This window comes from Sprattus sprattus, assembly GCF_963457725.1.
Source record: "Sprattus sprattus genome assembly, chromosome: 8".
In the NCBI taxonomy this organism is placed as follows: Eukaryota; Metazoa; Chordata; class Actinopteri; order Clupeiformes; family Clupeidae; genus Sprattus; species Sprattus sprattus.
Window position 1 is genome coordinate 7,878,900 of NC_137927.1, and position 27,500 is coordinate 7,906,399.

Consider the following 27,500-nt stretch of genomic DNA (forward strand, 5'->3'; position numbering starts at 1 on the left):
TAGAGAGAGAGAGAGAGAGAGAGAGAGAGCAAGTAGGAGTAAGAGAGAGAGAGGGGAGAGTAAGAGAAAGAGATAAACAGAGAGGGCAAGAAAGAAGGAAAAAGAAAGACAGGGATTGAGAGAGAAAAGAAAATGGAGATAAAGGCAGAAGGAAAGACGCACATGCCAGAACACAGAGAGGGAGAGAGGGAGCAAGGGAGGGAGAGAGAAGGAGGTGCTGAGTGAGCTCAGAGGTGACCATGACAGGGAGAGAGTTCTGGTGACAGCGCCCAGACGGAGGGGCCAGGAGGCCACGGAGGGCAGCGCTCCCATCCCCAGCACTGAGTGACAGCGCCGCAGAGCAGAGCAGAGCAGAGCGCCTGCTGAGGGCCAGGGCCAGAGAGAGGAGACCAGAGGTGTGCTTACACTGGAGACAGGACGGGGCCAGAGAGAGGAGACCAGAGGTGTGCTTACACTGGAGACAGGACGGGGCCAGAGAGAGGAGACCAGAGGTGTGCTTACACTGGAGACAGGACGGGGTGGAGCGTTCTGCTAAAGCCACAAGAGTTTCCCAAATCATAAACAAAGCTGAATACATCCATCTGAAAACATGTCTCATCCCTCCATGTTCTCTACAGAATCAGTTATCATACTAATATCAGTGTGCTTACACTTTTGGACCACAGATTTGGACCAAACAGAACACACACAGACACAGACACAGACACAGACACAGACACAGACACAGACACAGACACAGACACAGACACAGACACAGACACAGACACAGACACACCTTTAATAACCATTCTGAATCGGTGTGTGGCAGAGCTAGCCAAGTGAGTAGATCCAAGAGGGTTAAAAGTGGATCTCCTCATACAGCAGAGTACGACAGGATTATCGGCTAGGATGATCTTTTAAGACCGGTCTGAGGGCCGTACCCCCGGTCAGACAGTTGGGAGGAGAGACTCGTGTCGGCCCAGCAATCGGCTCTACGGGGTCGGGCAGGCCTGAGAGGATCAGAGCGGAGGGCCTGGAGCAAGCCGAGGGGGGAAGGCAACAATGACTGGAGTGGAGCCATCAGAGAGTAGAGCACAGACCAGCACCGAGGAGGAGGAGGGTAGGAGGAGAGATAGGTTTAATATGTAGGCACACAGACACACACAGACACACAGACACACACACACAGAAAAAAAGTATTGTGTTTGCATAACCTCATACCAAATAATGCTGCAACACAATACATGGAGTTAAAATGTGACATTTTCTCCAAAGGAACAAAAGAAAATCTGGCCGAGAGAATGCAGGGTGGAGAGGAAGTAGCATGCTGGTCTGGTTGGTTCTGAGGTCAAGGTTGCACCTCAGGTTTGGGCTGTGTGTGTGCTTGACTGGCTGGTGGGACTGGGCTCACCAAAAATCTACCAATATGGTAATTTAAGACAAAAAGAAAACAAGAAATTTGGTATCCAAGGTTGTCACTAGTTAATATATTTTAATAATTGATAAAGATAGCATACAATTAAGAGGAATGAAGTTCCAATGAAGTTAAGAACTTACTAAATCGAAATTTCAACTTTCATAGTCATTTTGAACACTGATGTCCTTTAAATAGACCATTGACGCTTATTGGCGCAAAGGCACTTAAAGTAGTCCCCTATTCTGAAACTAGCCAATACAGGAGGAATTATCGAAGACCATTCACAGAGGTCAATCCATGAAATAACCCATATATTTATTCTAGGTCGTATTGCAGACGCGTTCTTCAGGAAGAAGGAGGAGGGTTGTGGGGGTGCAGGCAGCAGTAGAGTGAGGTGTGAGTGACAGGACTGCTGCTCTGACCCCGCCAGGAAGGATTAATAATGGAGGTCTGCACCTCAGGCTGTGACACCAACGCCGCAACTCTAAATTATTCACCTCAACACTGCACACACATTACAACCCACTACCACTAACACATACCCCCCCCCCCACACACACAGACACACACAGACACACACCACCCCACACACACACACACACAGACACACACAAGCATTGTTGTCAGGTCAATATGCCTCCATCACGTGACCTGAAGTAGGACCACAAACTAAAACAGATTCATCTCCATAAGCTAAAATAGACCGCTCCAGTCCATGTGCCACGAGCATGATCTCATCTGAAATAATGACACACATAATCTCATCTGATATCATGAGTTATACCCTCACACACACACACACACACAATTGAGTTATACCCCGATTTTAATATGTGTCAGCTAAATGTATGGCAAGGAATCAAGTCTGCCTATTGCAGGAAGTCCCTCCCAAACACAAAGAAGTTTAAACTTCCACAAACACACAGGGCCCTTATTTCATTGACAGGCAACTAGCAAAGCAGCGTGCAAAGTCCACCACACATGAACTGAAGATAATTTAAGAACCTGGCAAAATCATTCAGCTAATCTAATACCATGAGCAAGACCCTAGGAGCAAACATGGGTGGATCAGAGCAACATTCCACACGCCACGCGCCATCTTGAGTTGACACGAGACACTTTGCTCGTTGCCCACCAATGAAATTAGGGCCCCAAAGTGTAAAGGCACTGGAGTGTCCAGTCATTGACTTTTGTGGCTTTTAGTCACCAGCACATCTAACAGACGCCCTGGGGGGAGAAAATTCTAAATATGGAGCTCCTGCAAAAAAAACACTTTCGCATTTGACTGGACACACACACACACACACAGTGAGGAAAGGATGGGCCTTAGCCTTTTAGCCTATCACTTAGCATTAAAGATGAAACAGTGGGTTTGTACAGCAGACGATAGACCGGCCACTTTGGTCTAAGTGAAGCTCAAACATGTTTTTCTCTTATTTTTCTTCTTTGCTCCTTGATCTGGCGTTCACTTGTAGTGTGCCTCACTGAAGTCTTTGTGATTAAAGGCGCCTGCCACATTAATACATCTTAATGTAATGAACACCTACAGCGAGGCTTGATTATCACTTGCCCCGTGGGACCAGACAGTACTGTGGGATGAGAGTACACGCCTGGGGAGAAAAAATAAATCTTTGGTAGAGCAATTTCCTACACCCATAAACTTTCTTCCTTTCTAAAACCTGCTCCTAACCTGACAAGAGCGGCCCTGTTTCTGAACTCAAACCACTTTGAGCTGTGTCTTGACTGTCTTCATGGACATGGGCAAAACATTCTCACCCACTTCTACACAGAGCAACAACCCCCAGCACACTATAGTTGAATGAAGTTGAGACATACAGCAGTGCCTGTTAGACAAGACTCCCTCAGGACACGCATTTACTGACTAAAAGTAGGCATGCACACTGAATGGGTGGCATGATGCTTTGGTTTGAACGTCCCATGGGGTTTCAATATGACTGTGTGAATGTGCGTCAGAATGAGTGGAATGTGAGCACCAGAACATGGATCTCTCAGTCAGCAGATGTGAACTGAAATGTTTCTTCATAGCCTTGATCACACACGCACACACACACACACACACACACACGCACACACACACACACACACACACACACACACACACACACACACACCATCAGAAGACTCTCTCACTCTCTCTCTTTCGTCATGTCTCCCTCCTACATGCATCTTTCACAGGAGCCGTGAAGAGGATTTCACCTCCAAGGCAAACCATTCATGTCTGCTGCTGAATTAGGTCAAAGTCTCTCCACCCAACAATACAGACACGCTCACCCACAGGCATGCTCCCATACATCACGCCAAGCTAATTTAGAATGCTGTTTTTAAGGCTTATTTAACAACATCATTACATTTAGCCTGTGTCTGTAAAGACACAACTGGAGGGCCTGTCTAAGGAAGTGTTCAGTGGCCCCCACAGACTCTGTGAGAGGATAGACCTAATAGATGAAAAATCAAACCAATAAGGACAAAAACTATAAAATAACCTGCCAGGCATGTGTCCAGGCTGTTAGATATTGGCAGGCCTCACATACCAGGCCATATCAAATGATCCCTACATTTTGTCTACGGCCCTGATAAGATGGTTGCCATTAGCGTTTAGATGGCCATTCTTTCGCTAGGCCGCCTTCCCAAGTTCCTTTTACTCACTCATCAGCTAACTCGAAACAAGTTAACAACTTTGGTGTTTCATGGAAGATTTGCCAGGAACAGCAGACACTTTCGAGGCTAAAGGAGAGCTTCGGCACATATGTAGGGAGAGGGAGTCCAAGAAGTGAGTACCACACAGACACTTCACTACAGGCATGCAGGCATGTGTGTGTGTGTGTGTGTGTCTGAGCTGTGGCCACGGACATCCTCCTTATCTACTTCTGCTGTCGCAAGCAAACAGAGCGTGCCCCACAGGGCTGTTCACACAGCTTCAGCGGCCACTGAAGGCGGGGAACACAGCCAACCAAATGACATTAGAAAGGTGTAGCGCCAAGAGGTGCCTCTGCAAACTGAAGGGGTGGGGCATGGTGAGCGAGCCCACGGGTAAATGGTTTAAAGGGAAATAGGGGTGGGTGGGTGGTGCAGACTGAGTGCTTCACACTCAGCAAAGTGGCTGAGGGGTTCAGGCCACCACTGGAGATGACTGCTTGCAATGGCATGGCATAGGTAGGTAGGTATGTATGTATGTATGTGTGTGTGTGTGTATGTGTGTGTGTGTGTGTGTGTGTGTGTGTGTGTGTGTGTGTGTGTGTATGTGTGCGGGTGTAGGTGTGTGTGCGCATGGATGCATGCACTGGTGTAGGTATGTGTGTATATTTTTATGTGTGCTGGTGTAGGTGTGTGTGTCGGTGTAGGTCTGTGTGTGTGTGTGTGTGTGTGTGTGTGTGAGTGCGCAAATGAGAGAAAATATGTGTGTGAGATGCAGAAGGATTTAAGTGTCAGAAACAGGAGGATCATGCAGGATGAAGAGCAAAAGGGAGTGTGCCCGAGTGTGCCCCAGTGTGTGTGTGTGTGTGTGTGTGTGTGTGTGTGTGTGTGTGCGAGCATACACACATATGAGCGACTATGAGACTTTAGTGCTAAGATTTTTGCAAGATGGTCTGTAATTTCTGCTTGCGGCAGTGGAAACTTCAGAAAAAACAACGAATTGCACACACAAACACACACACACACGCACCAAAGACACACACACTCCCCCGACCAGCTAAACGTCTGCAGCCACAGCGGTTCAGCGATGCGAGGCCAGGATCTGGCTTGTGATAAGAAGCAGGGTCAACAAGGCTCCTCCCACAGCTGCAGAAGCACACAAAGCAGAGCAGAAAGAAAACATGAGGCTCTAACCCAACTTACCACAGAGACAACACCTCGACACCTGACCTCATCTTACCTGCACGCCTTACCACATTAAACACCTCACTTAAGCTGCTTATACCTCCACATCTTACCACTTTAAATACCATGTTTCAGCTGCTTATACCTGCACGTCTTAACTAAATTAAACACCTCACTTTAGCTGTTAAATACCTCCATGTCTTACCACATTTAACATCTTGCTTTAGCTGTTAATACCTCCACGTCTTACCACATTAAAGACATTGCTTTAGCTGTTAATACCTCCACGTCTTACCACATTAAACACCATGCTTTAGCTGCTTATACCTCCACGTCTTACCACATTAAACACCATGCTTTAGCTGCTTATACCTCCACCTCTTACCACATTAAACACCATGCTTTTGCTGTTAATACCTTCACATCTTACCACATTAATCTCCTCACTTCACTTTAGCTGCTTATACCTCCACGTCTTACCACATTAAACACCATGCTTTAGCTGCTTATACCTTCACGTCTTACCACATTCAACACCTTGCTTTAGCTGCTAATTCCACCGCAACAGACGACATACAAACCCCTCACTTAAGATGCTTATTCCACCGTGACGGACCACATTAAACGCCAAATTTTAGCTGCTAATAGTAATACTAAACATAACATACCTTAGTAATGATCAAAGTGAAAAGTGGCTACTCGCGGTACAACATGGAACCTCTCTCTAGACTGAAACACAGTCTACACAAATGTTAAAGTAACAGTATGCAACAATTATACTTCAGGATTAGGGTTAGGTTAATCAGTTTGACCTTAAAATAACAGCTTGGAAAAGTATGGAAAATCGCCTCCGTGCCATTGCCATACCAGAGTCCATAAGCATATAACTGCTAAATGTAAGATTGCCTGACGCCGCCCGGCTTTCTACTGTCTGCTGAACTGCCGTCTTGCTTTGTCTTGCACTTGCTTGATGTTTGACTGTGTTAGGACAGTTGTTGAGTGACTAGTTTGTCATAATGTCAAAGTCAGCACATTTCAAGAGATTTCGTTAGTTTTAGCCGCTAGCATATCGATAGAGGTAGCAATTGATCCGGAATGGTTCTTTAAGATCCACTGTTACCAAAACACATTTCACTATTATTATCTTGCTAAACATTGCTAGATCGATTGATACAAATATATGTTTAACATCAGGATTGGGTTGAACTTGTAATGAGTCATTTCAATGGCAACTGCTATAGACCATTCCAGTCGCAGGCCTGCTACATTTCAAGCTGAAAAATGTAGTTACATGTAGGTCAGCAGACCACTCACATTATTGTCCAGGGGTGCACCAAGAGTCAGTATTTGGGGTATTACCATTGTCACTTCACCGAAGCACAAAGTGCAACCAAACACATTTCCAGCTCTTGCATCTAGTCACTTCTGCTTTGACAACAAATAGTAACACAATAGTTTTCCTGTGCTCATCCCCTGGCTCACACATTTGTGTGCGTGTTTGTATGTTTGGTAGTCACACATGTTACGGTTACATATAACATGTGTGCATGTTTGGTAGTCACACACGTTACTGTTACACCCTACACTGAGAGAGAGAAAGAAAGAAGAGATTACTGCTTTTTACATAGATGAACGCTTGATCTCCTTTTGAACAATCACGAGGCAAACCACAATTGTTTTATTACATACTGATAACCCATGTTTATGTCCCTTTCCTCTTGATTTCAGGGCAGTAATGCACACTCAGCCCCCCCCCCCCCAACACACACACACACACACAAACACACATAACCTCCAAACCACCAAACCTCACTTCACCCATGCAGCTCACCAAACATGTCATTCCACTCAGTCTTGCTGGGGGGTGAGCCTGATTGAGAAACAGCTTAAGGCAACCCCTCCTTCTCTCTCTCCCTCACCTTGGGGCCATTTTAATTAGCCGCAGGACTCCCGTAAATTTCACATGGATTAGCCCACAACATTGTTTAATCACACTCGACCATTCACCAGAGGCGCATGCACACACACACACACACACACACACACACACACTCACACTCACACTCACACAACGTTAAGAGGCGATTTCTCAGTCTGGCCGATTAAACACAGCTTCTTCCCTGGCATGTTTTACAGCTCTGTGACAGCGCCAGCTCGGGGATAATAAAATCCAGATTTGTAACAAATGCGCCAACACACTGAAGAAATACCATAACAGAACACGACACACACCATAAACACCACCAAAGGCAGGGCCTTCGGCTGCTGTGACGTTCAGTAATTCACGTTTAGGCTCCTGAAGAGGACAAGGGCACTAGGGATGACCTTAAAAAGCACCCCCTAATCCCTGTAACCTCCTCCTGATGAAAGGCCGAGGCGAGGATGTCAATTGCTACCATGTTCCCTTTGAGGTGCGTTCATTGTGTTTTGCTGTGAGCGCAGAATTATCATGTCTGTGAAGCCGCCTGCCACTCGTTGATTTGATTTCACAATGTCAAGATCATACGGGCTGGTCTTTATTGGATCAAAGAGGGAACCCGGAGAGTGCTTTTGCTGCTGATCAACCACCTCTGACAACTCAGTACGATATGAAAGAAAAGCCGGTGCCGTACGACTGCATCAGCTCTGCACGGCTCATGAAATGTACACCACTCTGACTGAGGTGTAACATTTGCTTTGGTACGGGAACAGAGAATGAAAGAAAAGAAAACAACAGAGAAAGTAGAGCACACCTACGTACTCAGTACACACACACACACACACACACACACACACACACAGTAAGCCTGGGGGTAAAAGTGTTTGCCATGAGAAGAATTGGCGCTTTTTCACATAGCACAACACACACACACACACGCGCACATGCCCGCGCGCACGCACACACACACACACGCCTGCCCTCAGCCTCAACCAACCTGCAGGAGGAAGTGACCTTCTGTCCCCTTCCCTCTGTCTGAAGTTTATCACAGCCTCACTCAGTCAAATGAGCTCCCTCGCCCCGCTCCCTCTGCACTGGCTCCCAACACGCCACGCCACACCACACCACACACAAAGCCCTGCATTTGAATGATGCCAGGACACCTGAAGCCTCGTGCTGTAGGGTCTTTTTCTTTTTTTGGCACTGTGGTGTGGTGTGGTGTGGTGGGTGGATGGGCGCTTTGAACCTCACTCGCAACATACGCCTGGCCTGGTGTAACAGGAACAACAAATGCAAATGAGACAACAGTCGAGCTCTCTGCATGACCACCCTTCCCTGTGTGTGAGTGTGTGTGTGTGTGTGTGTGTGTGTGTGTATGTGGTGGGGTGGCGGAGGGATAGAGAACTAGACTAAATCTACTTACGCACTTTATCGACTAACAGAGTTTGTCCGACCCTATTGTATCTTGCCTCATGCACACTTGAACACCACACACACGCACAAAGTGTGGAAATGTCACAGGAGGTCTGATGTGTGACACACACACACACACACACACACACACACACACACACACACACACACACACACACACACACACACACACACACTCTCTCTCTCTCTTAGTGAGGACTGATGTGAAAGTGTGTTAGGGCCACCTTAGGGAGTCTTTGCTGAGTGAACCCACATGCCAACACATTTAGCCTCTCATGCACCACAGTCTGGGGCCGTAACAGACTAGAGGAGAGGATGAACAAGCAACATCCACACACACGCATGCTCTTCTTAGAGACTCCTCTGTCTGAGATGCAGCAGCATCAGTTAAAAAGCTCCTTAGTTTGCCCCATTTTTACCCTGTCCACTCTTCACCCCTCATGACCCACTGTTTGCAAGAATGTATGTGGGTGTGTGTGTGTATGCGAGCACACAGCATGTGAGTGTGTGTGTGTGTATGTGTGTGTGTGTGTTGCGTGACCCTCTCAAATGGCCTTCTGCTGGCCTTGCGCTGCCCAGATGGAGTGAACCCACTCCCCGGTCGCCACACACAGATGCCACAATGCAGCCATTCTGCCGGGCGGCCAAGGCAAGACTGGCAAAGGGCTGGCCCGTGGAACACGGCACAGCTGCGGCACAGAGAGCGCGCGAGAGAGAGAGAGAGAGAGAGAGAGAAAAATAGAGAAGAGAAAAAAAGGAGAAAGGGTGGGCAAGAGGGAGTGAGCGAAGAAAAGAATAGAGAAAGAGAAAGGGGGGAAGAGAGTATGTGCACGCGCCAGAGAGACAGAGGGACAAACATGGCTAACTGCCACCAACACACTCAAGCATATGGAAGGAGAATGACTGTGGAGCGGGCATTAATCTGGGCAGCAAAATGGCACAGGGTGTCTTAGGGACCTGAGATGTGGGGGTGATTAAAGGAGTGGCGATTAAAGGGGTGGGGTGCTCTGCCCAAGTCTGCCTCTCTTCTGAGTCATCACCAGCAGGACACATGGTGTGGCCACAGCCCATGTGTTGTTTAAAAGTCAGACATGGGAAGACCTTTTTCAAATAAACAAAGTATTAAAGAGAACCATTGCCTGCACGGCCGTGAGAGCCAAAACGTAGCCCACACATGTTTTTCACTCTGTCTATTGTGTCTAAGGATGTTGGGCTGTGTCTGTGTGACCTCTAGAACTGAGGTGTTAAAAGAGTAATATTTATGCTTCTGGCTGCTTACATTTAGCATTGCCTTCTCATAAATTTCACCCTGTTTATTGTGGTCAAGACTGCCCATGGGACTTTCTTTTGTGGGGTTACTGGTGTCTATGCCAGGCATAGTCCAGATGTAAACTTATTTCACTTGCTGACCAGAGGAGTGACAATCTGAGAGAGCAAACTCCAGACTCCACCTCAGTGAAGACTGAGTCAGGCCCTTTTGAACTACACTCCGCCTGACAGCCAGATGGGAATACATGAATAAAACACACACACACAACACATTTTCAAAAGAGCAATGATGCTGAGTGTGCTGTTCACTAAGGGTTGAGTGTTAAGTGGTGCAAGTGTGTATCTTTGACTGTGGGGAGCCCGGTCCCCTGACTGTGTGCGAATCGGAAGCACAATGCAACTTGAGACAGGACAGATAAAAGAGGCATGCTGGTGCATGTGTGTGTGTGTGTGTGTGTGTGTGTGTGTGTGTGTGTGCACTCAGCGTGCACCATCCATGAGATTGAAAGACCGCAGCAGCATTAGCTGTCAGAGGAGACAACGCCGACCGAAGAGGAGCTCAACCTGGGATCACTGGTCCAGCAGTGCTTACGCAGCTCCACTGGATCACCCTCTCAACTAGTCAATCAATAGATCTCCAGGAGGATGCGGTGGTGTGTGTGTGTGTGTGTGTGTGAGAGAGAGATAGAAAGATGGAAAGATGAGGGCATTGAGAACACACAAGGGGTTCTCTAGGGATGCCAGACAGGCATGGGCCATGGGCTTTTAATACGTGCCAGACACTAGAGGCAGTAATCTCCCAGTCATCTGCAGGCCTTTCGGGCTGCTGGGTGGGGGCTGGGTATCAGCCATTGAGGGACCCGACATACAGAGTGCAAACATGTTGCAGTCTAGTTCTGCACATTCCTGAGGGGATAACGGATGCCAGGATCAAATCCCCCCGAACCCCCCTTCCCCCCCAGCACACACACTGGACTCGACACACCTTGCCCTATTTTGGTGAGGGTGTTCCCTAACGGGCAGCCCCAGCCCTTGAAACTGCCGTGTTATGGCCACACACACAAAACACAACACGAAGTTAACGTTTAAGAACGCTACGAAGTGTAGCATCCTATCACAGATCTTCCCAGCTTTCTATAGGATATCGCAATATAATACCTTCTACAACTATGCCTATACTATGATTGAGGAGGATAAAACATGTTCTTGTTAGAAAAATAAGGGTGCTGCATTCTTTAACCAGACAACACAAAAATGTTGGATCAATGCGCTGGTAATAAGCACAAAGGCTAATTATGTTATTAAATAACAAATTATATCTCTGGTAGCATCAAATTATGTCATCTCTTTATGGGTAGCAAACGTTATCTCTATTGAGCATGGACAATGTTCAAAGAATGAATACAGAAAAGTGGATTTACAGTTGGTAACACTAAGTAGGCTGTGAACAAACCAGAGTCAACCCACCAAAGCATGTATAATTATTTGAGTTACGTAGGGTTAACATGCAGCAATAAAAAGCTAGCTGACGTTATCGCCTGCACAATCGTCACGATTATTTTACGTTGCACACTTTTTAAACCTTGGGTTGTCTCTGAAGTAGTTACAAATAAAATCATCAAAACATGTTTAAGAGGCCGAAAACTTGAATGCTCTTAGGCTAAAAAAAACCACAATGGCTCACAACAGCATATGCGATACACACATCACCGCACTAGCGAACTGACACGTAAACTGACTAGGCAATGTTGTGAACGCACTCGCGTGTAGTTTCATGTCAAGCCATGCGCTGCACAATAGGCAGTGAGGAAGCGGACAACAATGCATTTTAAACACGCGTTTCCATACCACACCAATGTCTCACCACTTCCCGTTTTGTGCGGGAGTGTGCTCGATTTGGTTGTAGATGTCTCTTAAACTGTCAGCGACCGACTATGTAAAATATCGGGCATTTCCGACCCATGTCTCTGTCGCTAGCTGAGCCGTCCTTATTCCATCAATGGGCTTAGCCTGGCGGCAACAGTCGCTCGATGTGGCTACAGTTGAGGACGGAGGTGGCTAGCTGGCTAATTGACTGGTAAACTATCTAGGTATAAACAACCTTTAGGGGAAAATGCGCGATAAATCCGAGTTCACGTCTACGTTTATCATCTAGCAATGTGACTTTTTTGCACAGCCAAGTAACATCACTGGATTTTATTTTGACAGTTGCTTTTAAATAATTCGGGGGAAGTCAATCGCCGATTATTGCAGCAGTGGCTACTGGAAGCGGACAGGGATAGACAACAGTTAGGACTGCAACTCACCATTAGATATCCTCTTGGCAAAAAACCCTCCCGGCACCTTCACGATATACTGCGGCAATGAACGCAGGCGATGTCTATTCTAGTCAACATCCAGTTTAACCGGGTTAAATAAAGTAAATCAAACCACTGTTTCCGCAGAGCTTTTTTCGTCTGAGTTCGCACAGGGCCGTGAAAAGGAAATGGTCTCCGTTTCATTCAGACACCTCCTATGCGCTTGCGCGTTGTCTACAGGCATACCATTCCACAAGGGGTGGATACATGCAGGGGGAGCGTGGAATGATGGATACCATGCGCCCTCTAGCGAAATTAATGAGTATGAGTTGTCTTGGTTGGCAACGGAATATCAGATGATCCAGATATGTTGCTTTTAAAGACAACCAATGCAACCAATGCCGGGTCCAACAGATATGTAGATGGCACAGCAGAGGGATAGCACTCTAAATGTACTTTTAAAAATACCATATGTACTGCACATGGACACAAACATTAACCCTAATCTGTGTTATCTGTGGTCACAAGTGTCTACACGGATGTCAGACCACCCATTGGCCATTTCAGAGAGATGCAGAGAAAGCATTTCCCCCATCTGTAAAAGCTACTGCTGTGCTGTTTTGGAGTTTTATGCTAGTCACCACTATCACAGTCTGAATAGCTACTATAGTCTATATACCTGTAGTGTGGTATAGCCACCACTGTCGCAGTCTGAATACTATATATCTGTAGTGTTGTTGTATAGCCACCACTGTTGCAGTCTGAATACTATATTGGTAGTGTTGTAGTTAAGCCACCACTGTCACAGTCTGAATACTATATACATATCTGTAGTGTGGTAGTATAGCCACCACTGTCGCAGTCTGAATACTATATACATATCTGTAGTGTTGTAGTATAGCCACCACTGTCGCAGTCTGAATCCTATATACATATCTGTAGTGTGGTAGTATAGCCACCACTGTCGCAGTCTGAATACTATATCTGTAGTGTTGTATTATAGCCACCACTGTCACAGTCTGAATACTATATACATATCTTTAGTGTGGTAGTATAGCCACCACTGTCGCAGTCTGAATACTATATACATATCTTTAGTGTGGTAGTATAGCCACCACTGTCGCAGTCTGAATACTATATCTGTAGTGTTGTATTATAGCCACCACTGTCACAGTCTGAATACTATATACATATCTGTAGTGTGGTACTATTTCAGGGACATGCATCATAACTGTCTTTTTACCACTGTTGCATTGAAAGTGTGATCACTTACTGTATCACTGCATGGTATGTCAACTGCACAGACAAGGACAGGAAATCCCTCAGTTGGGTCATAAGATCTGCTGAGAGAGTAGTTGGACTTCCACTGCCTCCCCTGGACGACATCTTTAGGACGCGCTGCCTCCACAGAGCATGTGGAATTTTGAAGGATGAGACTCACCCCGCAAACCATCTCTTCACCCTGCTACCCTCTGGCAGGCGCTACGGTGCCACTACAGCCCGCACTTCCAGACTGCAGAACAGTTTCATCCCCAGGGCCATCACAGAACTTAATAATCACACTACCCTCCTACCCTCCACCCAGCACAACTGCACGTTTTTTAGTGGTTGCACAAACTAATTTAGTTGTGTATCTAATGCACAATGACAAATAAAGTTTATTCTATTCTATTCTATAACCTCAGCACGTGGTGTGTACCAAACTATTATCTATGTCCCCGGCAACTAGCCCACCCCACGCTTTCCCACTCCTACCCCACTCTAACTATCCCACCCCATGCTTTCCCACTCCTACCCCACTCTAACTAGCCCACCCCACGCTTTCCCACTCCTACCCCACTCTAACTATCCCACCCCATGCTTTCTCACTCCTACCCCACTCTTACTATCCCACCCCATGCTTTTCCACTCCTACCCCACTCCAACTAGCCCAGCCCATGCTTTTCCACTCTTACCCCACTTCTGCCCCCTTCCCCTGCACACATGTCACTACTGTAGCATACATTTATTGTCTGTTGTTACATTTATACAGTATGTTGTCTAAACTTCAGATATGGGTTAGTGTGTTTACCCTTTGATGGAAATCTGACACTTATTCACATTAGGGTTGCTGATCTGAAATGATAGGCCAGTTTTCGGACCAGATGCATTTCAGGCCAGTGGATGTGTTCCTTCACTTGTGACATGTTTGACAGCCTTGCTTTCAAAACAATGGTCAACTAATTTAATGGTTTGTGTGCCTGTTATCTGCCAGTCTTCCACTTAAAATACACTAATACAGAGTGAATACTGATGCACAGGACGCTAACAGTCCAAGTTTTTTTTATAAATAAGTAATGAGAATAAAATAAAGATCAGATCCCATCCCTGACTGGAGCCATTCACGTTCATTCTGCTGGACTGGAGAGGGATGTAGGCTCTTGTGTTGTATGTAAGGATCATATTCTTATATCACATCTGCTCCTTCTGCTGTTGCTGCTCATGTTCATAGTCATGCATATCATTATAAATTCTGCGTGGTCTCCCCTTCATGTTTCATGCCTGTGAGCAGGGCACGTCACACCATGGACTGAGTATATTGAAAACAAATGCTGCTCATTATTCAGAAGAATTGAATTGAATTGAGGTTTTACTGTGCTACCAAGCAAGTTATGCTATATGATATATTTCTGTAGTAGACAGTTAAATATTCTCATTCTTCATTATTGTAACACCTCTTTGATGTAAATATATTTTCAATATGAAATAGCATTCCGTGCAATTTTTCCCGTTCTATGTTCTCCACTGATTTCAATCTCACAATTTAGCTATTTTCACCTTTTTATCTCTAAAACTACACTTCAGCAACTCAACTTTGTGAAGCGACGTGAGCACCTCCTGCTGGTGACTGTGGAGAATGACGTCCCCTTCTCCACCCCACTGCTCACCTCACCCGCTACAGTGAGCGTGAAGGATGAGAATGATTCCCCTGTCTTCCAACCAGGAGAGAAGATCATCTCCCTACCTGAAGACCTGACTGCTGGCAGTGAAGTGGTTATGTACACAGCTACTGATCCAGACACAGAGAGAAAACAGACAGTTTGGTGTGTTTTAAATTAAAAGTTTATGTCCTTGATTTAGCAAACTCTACACACAGCTTTGCGTGCTTGCCTCGGCACACACACAAACATGCCCTTACTTGCACGCATTTACGCAAACACACACACACACACACACACACACACACACACACACACACACACACTCACACACACAAACATATTAACAAACACACACACGCTCACGCTCACGCTCACGCTCACGCTCACACACATACACACATATATACACACACAGACAAAACAAACACACACACATGCACACACAAACCTACATTTACATGATTATATTGTCACCTCTGTAATGTTGTGTCCCAGGTATGAGGTTGGCAGTGATCCTGCTGGCTGGTTGATGATCAACAAACAGACTGGACTGATCACCGTCAAGAGCTCCATGGACAGATAATCTGACTTTGTGCCGCATGGGAAATATACAGCTTTGATTCTTGCTGTTGATGATGGTATGAATCAGGCTTCAGCATCCAGCTGTATACATTTAGAACATTTTACTATACATGAATAGATATTTATAGCCATGGCCACAGCATAAAAATAACAACATAAAAATGTCCATAAAATAATCCATTTTATTTCTTGTTGTATTTGTCAGGGGCTTTTGGTTTTAGGTTAATAGAGTTAGCATTTAACCTACAAGGAGAAATGTAAGCACCTGTTGTTGTGGATGTTTTTCTATTGTCTTGGCTTTTTGTCTTTAGACTACCTTCCTGCTACAGGCACTGGGACACTGGTTGTTGAGGTGGAGGATGTGAATGACCACCCTCCAACCATTAGGAAGACATCCATCGCTGTCTGCAACCAGGACCCAGTGCCTGTTCTTCTGCCTAGTCTGGATGGAGATGGCCCAGGATTCAGAGCCGTCAGATAGTTTAGATGTAGTAGTCAGAGCCAGAGTTTGATCAAGGTTTAACGTTGCTGTATCGATGCTTTGACGTGATCATGTCTTTATCATTTATTTACAATACGTGTGTATTTGCCATGGGGTTCTGTAGACCTTTAATGCAGCTGTCTGTAGATTGCATTAGCAATAGCAACAAAATGACAGACTTTTGTCTGTTTGTATTTAAAGGGGTATTCAATTTAAATATGTCTTGTTATACTTAATACTAATAACTTATATTTTTGTCATTATCTGCTATGATTTGTCCTAAAATATGTATCATGGTATATATATATTGTATAATAATCAGAGAAGGTGTTGTTGCTAAAAAAGAGGACTAATTCATAAATACTGACCTCTAGACATATCAACATTGTTTTACTGTCCTCTAACGGCCTCATTATGATTCTCAATCCAGGAACTGGGGTTATGTTGAAGCTCAAACCAAGTCTATTGCAAAGAAACTTCAATGTGGTGCTGAGAGTTTGTGACAGTGGTGGACTCTGCGCAAACAGTACCATCTTTGCCCAAGTGAATGAGGAGAGTTGTGTCACCCGAGGGTCTTCCTGTGTATTCAAACCCTGAAGACTGCCAATGCCAATGCCATCCATGGCTTTTGCTTAGTTTGAACAAGAGTGTGTAGTACCTGCCTCTTATTCAAACTGCTTATTACCATAAAGTATAACCTGAGCATATGTGATGGTAGCTGATGCCCTCGCTGCTTATTACCATAAAGTATAACCTGAGCATATGTGATGGTAGTAGCTGATGCCCTCGCTGCTTATTACCATAAAGTATAACCTGAGCATATGTGATGGTAGCTGATGCCCTCGCTGCTTATTACCATAAAGTATAACCTGAGCATATATGATGGTAGCTGATGCCCTCGCTGCTTATTACCATAAAGTATAACCTGAGCATATATGATGGTAGCTGATGCCCTCGCTGCTTATTGCCATAAAGTATAACCTGAGCATATATGATGGTAGCTGATGCCCTAGAAAACTCCTGAGTTTTTTTCCTTCCCCAGCTATTTGTGATCAAGTGCTGTGTGCCAAGAATGTCAAATAAAGTGCAGTTTCAACTGAATTGCTCTGAATGTCAATCTTTTCCCCTATCTTATGTCATCAAGTAATTTAAACACTCTTTGCTATCCATGTGGGATAAGCTTTAAAAACTAACATTTTATATCTGTCCATTTACTATGTTTACCGTGCAGTCTGTGTTTTGCAAAGCGAAGAAGGGGAAATGCTTGACTCCATCTCTGGAGAAGGGGTATACCGTCCTCCTCTTGGGCTGCTTACCAGTGACAAACACAACAAATCAATTAAAATGTATTTGTATTGCGCTAAAACAATACAATTGCCTCAAGGCACTTTACAGAGCCAACAGAAAACTATATGTGGTTATGTAAATGCAGAAGAAACATGTTGTTAATCTGTAACAGTAATTAACATCTACCTTTTATTAGAAATACGAGTCCAGCTTCCTCACTAACTAAAGGCTCAATCCCCTCCCACCAACAGATGGAGGTTTAACCAGTCATCTGAATCAGCCCACAGCCTTGTTCTATGGGGATTTAATGTCACTTAGTCATTACTGCTGACAAATATAAAGAATAGTGGTGGAAATTGTTTCCTATCCTGTTTCTATTTGTCTTGTTTCTCTCTGTCCAGCGGCTGCGTGACGTTCAGATTTCCAGTGTCTTTATCAATGTTAAAGAGGCCAATGGGAGGCTGGTCAGCTCCAGTCAACAGTGAAGAGGCCAATGGGAGGCTGGTCAGCTCTAGGTCCAATGATTTCTTGTACCTTCACCCCGTAATCAGGCTTCAATTTCATCTGGAAATTGCACATACCAAACTAACATACAGTATAATTAATTCAATGTTGTCAATTTGTTGGCTTACCTTGAAAACACTTTGGTTTCAACATTAGACTACATTTCATTACCCTTTAAGTAGAAATATGGATGAATCACAGTATCACTGATGTCTGTTATGGAATATTATGGGATATATCTATTGAATAGGGCAAAGCTTTTGCCCAGTTCTAAAGTACAGCAGTTTAGCAATCACCTCTTAAACATGGCAGCCTGCATTCTGTTTGCTGAGAGCTCAGTGGCTATTTTGAAGAAGAGACCCTTAGTTTGTGCTTACGCAAGTGTCCTTTCATTTCTTTTTTTAACCATGACCAACAATTTGTGCCTCTTTGTGCACGTTAAGATTTAAAAAATATTTAAAATTCAATCCAACTCATACAGTGTATCCAAAAGCTTTCAGCAATGCCTTTGAGGTCTCCATTAGACAAACAATGCCCAATTCTGGGCTCTTGCTCTGGGTTAATGACCTTGCTAAATAAACACTGAGTCAGGTTTTCCATTCTTTAAACCATTTTTGACTGAATAAACTTACCCTGAACGAACTCCAACACACAAAGAGTCCACTTACAAAGTGTCACAGATAGTGTCTTGCAGAACACATATAAAACACTTCCTCTCTTACATTCTTACATTCTGCAAATAATCATTTTCAGTAGAGATTCTTGAATGTTTTTGTGTTGACACAAATGACACATTGCAGTAGCTCATAAAGAAGGGAACATTTTCAGATTGCTGTGACAGAAAAGAGTGTTACGGAAAAAACACAGGCTGGAATTGTAATTTAATTGCAGTGACCCAGTATCATGTCTAATTCTCTGGTAGAGGTCAAGCATTTACAGCCACATCAGCCACAAGTCAGAATTCCTAGTCCAACAAATCATGATGGACAGTAGGCTGAAGACTGGGCATGTGCAGTGTCCTGGGATCATGGCATCACAGAAGGAGGTTGCTCAAAAGTGCAACAGCCTGACCAACCCTGATACTTATTGCACGGAGCATTATATGAAACAAAGGCATTGTACCTCGCGTCCTCAATGACCGCATCCACTATGTTGTTTAATGTTATCTTTGCCTTGGTGAGTTACAAAACAATTCATGATCAACTTTAAAACTCTTAAAATTGATATCACTACATATTCTGACTGTATTTTTTGTATTTATTTTTTGTTTTGGCTGTGCACGAACACCCTGCAGTTCAGAACATTGCAATATTCAGTTTAATTTTTGACTTACTTGAAGAAGCTAAAATGAAATTTGCGTGTGCATGTGCACTGACTGAGTGATCAAAAAGAGTTTGATTTTGAAAGATTATGACTTGGCTAACTTAAGTAGAAAGTTAACTAACTGTGACAATGTGCAATAACCCTGGATCACTCTAAAAACTCTAATTACACTTACAAATGATATCTATATTTCTTTATGTTCTTCTTAAATACAAAATGTACAATACCTCCATCCTACTGTATATACAGGCTGTATATACTGTAATTCTTACGTCATTTCTCTAACCAATTAATATTTATCTCTGCACTTCTTGCACTCTCCACTCCTTTGCACTATTTGTTGTGTTGTATATTGTGTGATTGTGATCACTCAACCCGGAGTCAAATTCCTTATTTGTGCAAACTTACTCGACCAATAAACATGATTCTGATTCTGATTCTGAAAACTATGTTGGTTTCTAACACATTACTATTATTTCATGTGTTTATCATGTGAATCAGGGACTGCAGGGAGTTGCCACAGGAGTCCATGCTGAGGTCCTGTCACCACAGTCTGGACAGGATTCTGGGCTATCTCTGGTACAAGAGGAAGGACTTCCCAAATCTGTATACGGTGCAGCTACTGGTGCTTTATTATGCATTGCGTATATATGTCATGTCTACATCTATAAGTCTATCTTTATCTCATATAATGTCAGTATGTCATCATTACATATTAATAGAGTCTAAAGAAAATGCCTTTAATTTCTGAACTGTTTATTTTACTATGTGATTGACCCAGCCTTTGTTGGCAGTGATGAGGTTAGATATTGTTACTGTTATTTCTTTGTAAAAGTGTAGAGTTCTTTAAGTTATAATGTTTGAAATAAGCCATATAAATGTAGTTGTAAATCAATGATAATAGTTACAATCACATAATGTCATAACACTAGGCACATGTGTATGTTAAGAATAGGTAAAATATGCATTAATACGCATCATGTTGCTTGATTTTACGTGAGTAATTATGTACTTAAAAAAAATAATAATAATATATAAGACAAAAAGACATTTAATGCCCTTTTACCATCAACTCACTGAACCCACTGCCCTACTCTTGTCAAAGACTTCAGGAGTTATAAAGAGGAGGAAGAGAGAATGGCTCATTCCTCCCATCAACATTCCAGAGAACCAAAGAGGTCCTTTCCCTGTGCGGCTCGTTACGGTACAAAACTGATGGCTTGGAGTTTGCAATGTTTAGACATGGTGTCCACAGAGACCACAGCCCCAAACATAAATCCTACTTAAAGAGCAATCCCATCAATAGAAACTGAGCACCTACAGTATATGGGCCATTCTACCGAATTCGTGTAATATGCAGTCCCTCAACAATAAAAACTATTTACAAAACAATTAAGTATTTAGGCATAGATATTTAATTAGAAAATGTTATGGTCTATATAAACCCAATGCATTACATGAGATAGTGATAAGCTAAATATATACAAAATCATCATTTATAGGGTACTTTCTATTGGGAAGTAGCTGTCCCCAACCCTGACATCTAAATTTCAATGCCTTTAAATAACCCTTTAAATTTTTTTTTGATTTTTTTCAATGATTTAATTTCAAAGATCTTTATGATTGGGTTGAAACAGAACTTGGAATATTTAGATTTATTGTGGGTTTAATTTTTAAATCAATTTTCTATACTCAAAAAATCATGTCCCTAGTTTTCATGTCACTACCGAAACACAAGAGTTTTAGTCCATTGGCTGACCCTGTGTTTTAGCCACGACTCTGCATTTTTGACCATGCATTGACACTGCATCTCTGTCCCTCATGGTTGAATGGTAAGTAGCTAAATCCCATAGTTTTTATATAAATGTGTTCCAAAGTCTGAAAATCGACGTGTAACCTTAAGAATTGTCACTACCGAAACGCATGTTTTCTTCAATTAAGTAAACCTTTTGGGGTTTCATGGAAAATCTTATGTTTGTATGTGTGTTCACCTCTTCAAAGATGTGTTTGCAAGCCGTGTGCTTGCTTGAATTCTTTATTTATGCTTAAAGTTAGCTAGAATTGTCACTACCGAAACAGTCACTACCGAAACATATGGTAGTGACCAGATGATTTCGGTAGTGACAAAATGAAATGGTAAGTAGTTCAATCCCATAACTTTTAAATAAATGTGTTGTGTGGACTAAAGGGCGGCCCAGAGCACCTTTTGGATGATTTTGGGAGAGAAATGAACATCCATCCAACAGTGCAGTCACTACCGAAACACTGGATGTCACTACCGAAACAGTGCAGCACTACCGAAACACTGGATGTTTTGTAAAAAATGAAGTATATTGAGTAATCAACTAAAATGTTATGATACTGATTGGATTAATGTATGTTCAATTTCATCAATCAACAACTCTGGAATCAATATGATCAGTATTTTGCATTTTACAAAGAAATATTGCACTTAGATTTTCATGAATTGTATAAATTGAACTTGAAAATTTGGTAAAAATTTCATTTTTATGGATTTCATTGTGAAAACCTTCAAGAAATATTTGTAAAAATACTCTTAAGAGAAGGGAAGGAAACAAAATCTGAACAGGTCAATGATAATACTTTTTTACTATAGTAAATGTGATGTTTCGGTAGTGACAATTTTTGGAAGAGGAAAAACATTCCAACACATTCTGAAAATACAATATAAAAATTGACTGTTCTTTTACTAGATATGTGTACTTTAGATATGGTACAATATACATACAGACAAAGTTTTGGGAATAAAACATAAAAGAATTCAAATTATTTCCGACCTGACTTTGCACCAATTCGGTAGAATGGCCCATATACAATATCTGTCTTACCTGTAAACTGTAATCTGTAAGCCTATTCTGTATGAGCCTCAACACTCTGCCTTCTGCCCGCTACTGTTCGACTTTTCTAGCTGTATGCGATCCCTCTGATAAAACACCAAATGAGGTAAAATATAACATCTGTTTTGCTTGTGTCATACTTTTCAGTTTAAGAGTCAGAAGGAGAATGTAGTTTACAGCATCACTGGACCTGGAGCTGACCAACCTCCCATTAACCTCTTCACTGTTGACACAGACACTGGTAATCTGTATGTCACACAGCCACTGGACAGAGAGAACCAAGACAAATATAGAGTAAGAGGCCTTTTTTACTGTTATTGTTTACGTAGACTGGGTACCCTTGTGATAGACTGCTCCCCATGAGGATCCCCGGTGCTGAGGACTAGTTAACCTCCTCAGTCAGTGAGACAGCATTTAGTGAGGCGTCACTAATGATTTAGAAAAGGTCAAAGTAAAGGTTGAGTAAAAGTTTTGGTGTTGACTGAGACTGTGATCTCTGTCAGGATGATGGCGTGCGTGGATGCAGTGGCTCCTTGCTCTCTTCAAATTTCGTTGTATACAAACACACTGACAATGACAATAAAGGCTCTCAGTTCTCATCTCGTCATGTCTATTCAGACTAGTTAACCCCTCAGTCAGTGAGACACCATTTAGTGGGGCACTAATGATTTAGTCATGTCTATTTAGTTGTCAAGTATTTATACTGGTATTTCAGGTCATGGTTCATACAGCCTCTGAAGGTGGAGTTCCAGCAGAGGACCCCGTGGAAATCGTCATAAATGTTATTGATATGAACGATAACAAGCCAGTTTTTCAACAAGAAGTATTTCATGGAAGTGTGAATGACACCTCACCAACAGGTATATGCCTTTTGATATCAATAAAGCTGCACCAAAGCTTTCTGTTTTTTAACAATGCATTGTACACTTTAAGATTCAATAAGTGGAAAGGTAACATTGTATTAAACATTAAACACAATAAATAGTTTTTTTAAAACTATGTGCATTGTTCACTTTCAGGATTTGAATTCATGAAGGTTAATGCCACTGATGCAGATGAACCTGGACATGGAAATTCTGAGATCAGATATAGCATTCTGAGGCAGGACCCCCCAATGCCCAATAACACATTCTTCATCAACCCTGTCACTGGTGGAATTATGGTGAATTCTGATCGTCTTGACAGAGAGGTGCGCTCTTGCATATTTTGTCTGATTAGAAGTAGATGTTTATTTTAATCGATATTCAGTAACAGGCATATCTCATACATTTTAGAAAATTCCTAGATATATACTGGGGATTGGAGCTGCAGATATGGAGGGTGAGGGTCTCGAAGCCTTTAGCAAAGCCAACATCACTATAACAGACAGCACATGACCGCGCTCTTTACTTTGAACAAACCTCAGTAAGTAGAAATATTGATAAAGTTTATGCATGGATTTCAACCTGTATTGTTTGGATGTCCTTTAATTAACTCTTTGTGTCCCTTGTGCCCAGACCCCTGGATTAATTTGAAGCTCTAACCAACTATTCAACTTCTTCAACATCATGCTGAGAGTTGTCCACATGAATATCACTGTTGTCTGTTATGGAATATTGTGGGATACATCTATTGAATAGGGCATAGCTTTTGCCCAGGTCTAAAGTACAGCCAGTTTAGCAATCACCTCTTAAACTTGGCAGCCTGTATTCTGTTTGACTAGACCTCAGTGGCTGTTTTAAAGATGTGACACTTCGATTGTTCTTACACTTTTAAAGTGTTTTTTCTTTTTAAACCACAAGTTGTGCCTCTTTGTATACCCTATGATTTAATGAAATCAATAAAATATTCAATCCAACACATACAGTGATGCCTAACATTTTCTAAAATGCCACAGATCTTTGACGAGTCACCGCTGGATAAACAATGGCCAATTCTGGGCTCTGGGTCCATGACCTTGCTAAATAAATACTGAAGATGGTTTCCCGTTCATTAAACCCCTTTTTTACTGAATAAACTGATCCTGAAAGAACTCCAGCACTCTCAGACAGTCCACATAGTGTCACAGATAGTGTCCTCACTTACTTTCTTACTGATTTCTGCAATGTCAATGAAGTGACTTTCCCAAATTAGAGAGGAGCTCTGTAAAGCTCCCTTAAATCGTTAGTTACTTCTCCTTCACACTCCTTCATAGAAAAGTATGGCAAGCAAAACAGATGTTCTTTTTGATCTAATAATTTGAGTTGCCTCTTCTTCCTCCTTGTTCCCCCCAGGTGGGCCTGTCACTCTTACTGTTTTGTGTCTTGGAACTGCACGATGTGATCTATGTGTACACCTTCACACCTTGTGTCACCGCAGACTAGTGGCAAACACCAGTGGAAACTTCAATTGCAGACTTGCACATGTGTGAATGTGATGAGGTATTGTGTGAGGTGATTGAAAAGCAAAACAAAGCAGTCAAAATTGTGTGTATCCGATCGTAAAAAACTGTAATTGTACTAACTGGAAAATACGTTATGTAGGAAAAAAAGATTTGTGTTTTTATTCCTTGTAAAACTTTAAATGCTCTTTAAGTAAAACCTCTCACAGTTATCACAGATCAGATATTTGCGGCAGTTGTATTTTTGCCCCCTCTTGTGGTATGATTCAGATGCAGCTCTACATTAGACCCTGCTGATTTTTTTAAAATAATTTTCTGTTAAAAAAGGGCTCTCTTACTACTATCATTAACTCTTTCAAGAGTTACACAGTGTCAAATAATGTCAAATACGGACGTACAATAGTAAAGCAAGCAAAGCTTAGATATCTCTCTCTCCCTCTCTCTTTCCCTCTCTATTAATTGCTTTCTTGGTCTCCCTCTCCCCCCTCTCCCTCTCCCCCCTCTCTCTCTCCCACCCTCTGCGTGTGTGAGCTTCTGTGTTCCTTGCTCAGCATGTTGAAGTCCATTCCCCCAAGTTTTGTGGAGTGAAAATGTAATTCCATAATGGTCAGCACTCTTTATTTTTCTCTCACCCAACACACACAGCACACACACACACACACACACACACACACACACACACACAGAAACGCAGACACAGACACAGACACACACACACACACACACACACACACACACACACACACCAGACACACACACACACACACACACACACACACACATGCACACCCCCCCCCCCCACACACACATACATTTACATCAATGATGCAAAAGATATATTAGACAATGCACAGACCTTAAAATATGCCTTGTGGGAGCCATTCATCCAAATTAATATAGGATTTGCTGCATAATGAGAATGCTTTGTGTGCATAATGAAGCAACTAAACAAGCTTTTTTCAGTATTATCAGCAAAATATCACCTATAAGCAAGTGCAGAACATTTCACTCATGACCTTGTACACCTTTGTGAAATGCAATGCTATGGCAGTTTGTTGAGAACGAATACCCAGATATGGCTCTTGGATACATTTCTAAATGAGTTCCTTAGTTAGTTGCTATGTTCCTAAATTAGCAGAAAAATGCTGCTGAAACAAATGAATGAATAATCTGGAAATACATCAGTGATGCATTCAGGAAATAGGCCTACTGAAAGCACCGAAATGTTCCACATGGACATATTATATGCACAATAAATGCATCTGAAACAAAGACAGTGTAGGACACAAATAGTCTCAAAGACGATTCATAGAAGACTACAACTTCACGCGTAGAAAGATGGCTTTTGTTCATACTATGCAGTTCAAAATAAAAGAAGTTTCAAATAAGGACGGTTGTGGGTTACTCATAGAGTTGTATTCACAAGGGATACATTGATTTCTACCTGTGTTTTCCTTTGTATTTAATGAAGCACAAAATGTAATGCACTGATCATACCATATTGTGACAATTTGTATCTCTGTACCTGCGTTTTAATAGGCTATATTGCTAAATTGGCAACCACCATCCTCATGAAACTAGAAACTTTCTGAATACATATGAACCTTTACCTTTAATGACCAGATTTTCATTATATGGGTTAGGTCTCAATTTGGTATGTTTTTGGCCACTGCACAACTGGATATTGAATGGCTGCGCGCGATGTAGCGCTTACGTCAAAACGGTTTTAGGTACCAGCGTTGCACGCGCTCGATGGAAAAGAGAAGGGGCGCCAGTGGATGCGCATGGATGCACTACAAACACCGGGAACAGCGGACATGAACGAATTGAGTTAAAATCATTCAAGAAAAACATTAGCAGATTGCAGACCGTTTTTCTGTGGATACATTTGGATAAAGGTAAGCACTTAACGTCCTGTCACCGCTGCCTCTAGAAGTGTGTTTACTTTGTATGCTATTGGTGTGGGAACTGTAGCCAGACTATATTTCAGTTTTGAGGGATATCCTCTGTTGCTTACTTGTAGGATTTACCTAGGAGAGAACTTCAGAAAGTTTGCTGTTGCCATAGCTTGTCGTTACACCTTACCATTACATATAATGCTAACACACATTGGGAATAAATCTCTCTGAGGGTGAAGGACAATCTAATAGGCTAGTCTCCTAACCTTTGGGTTGCTTTTACATAGCATTGAACTCAAAGTATATCTAAGATTATTTTCAATATCTGGATATTTATTTTTGTGGAATAACTAGGCTAGTAAAGCTATTCTGGTTATGTGTCCGTACACACATACCAGTGTTCTATTCGTTCAGTTCAGTTTCAGTTCAGTTCAATTTAGCTACTGGCGTGCTCTGCTGTATTCAAAACAAATTCAAAGCTTGGCTCAGAATAATTCAGAGAAATATTGTAAGAGAAGACATGAACATTCTGCCAGAAGACGTTAGTTTAATTGATTTTGCTTAAATTGAGGCATCTGACACATGAGTCATTAGATGTTTGAAAAGAGCTGTAAAACTAAATGTCACATTGAAATGATCTGTCAGATGCAAACGGGGTGATGTTTTGAAAGTTGGCAGAAGACAGGCTATCTAAACCACAATGTGGGCTGTTTGTGTGTATGCACCGAGTGGATGTGGTGTGATTAGCCTGTCTGGATTGGAGAATTGTGACATTATATACTGCCGGACTTACTTATGCAGTTGACAGAGACAAGCTACTGTCTGTCTGCGCGGTATGTGTAATGTCCACTAGGGGGCGCATTGAGAAGTGCCCAGAGCTTCTCCTGAGCTCATTAGAATGCCTGTATTCCTGTTCCTATATTCTTAATATATTACTCTGAAGTATTACCAGATAATTTGAAGGCCACCTTCACAAAGATATAGTGCGCTTTTCAGTTTCTTTTTTCAGTGTCCTTACTATATCACTTGAACATCTACTTTCATATAGAGGGCCATCTGAGTTGAGGTGAGCGTGGACACACATAAGCAAGACACGTTTGTGTACGTAACAACAACAGTATACCAAACAGCAA

The 27,500-nt window shown here is 42.7% G+C and overlaps 2 protein-coding genes across 2 annotated transcripts in view; one reads left to right on the forward strand and one right to left on the reverse strand.

Moving 5' to 3' along the window:
- Positions 1-12,317, reverse strand: part of cskl (c-src tyrosine kinase-like) — a 41,891-nt gene extending 29,574 nt beyond the window's left edge. The window contains exon 1 of the mRNA XM_080843622.1: positions 12,164-12,317. The gene's annotated coding sequence lies outside the window, so the exon portion shown is untranslated. The remainder of the gene's footprint in view (positions 1-12,163) is intronic.
- A 2,374-nt stretch (positions 12,318-14,691) lies between these two features.
- The window catches only part of LOC308368815 (uncharacterized protein), a gene marked incomplete at both ends in the record, with an annotated part of 139,793 nt that continues 126,984 nt past the window's right edge, over positions 14,692-27,500 (forward strand). Inside the window, 7 exons of the mRNA XM_080843079.1 lie at positions 14,692-14,697; positions 14,999-15,192; positions 15,571-15,584; positions 15,969-16,129; positions 17,827-17,906; positions 19,754-19,877; positions 22,258-22,351. Coding sequence (XP_080699205.1) covers positions 14,692-14,697; positions 14,999-15,192; positions 15,571-15,584; positions 15,969-16,129; positions 17,827-17,906; positions 19,754-19,877; positions 22,258-22,351 — 673 coding nt within the window. The remainder of the gene's footprint in view (positions 14,698-14,998; positions 15,193-15,570; positions 15,585-15,968; positions 16,130-17,826; positions 17,907-19,753; positions 19,878-22,257; positions 22,352-27,500) is intronic.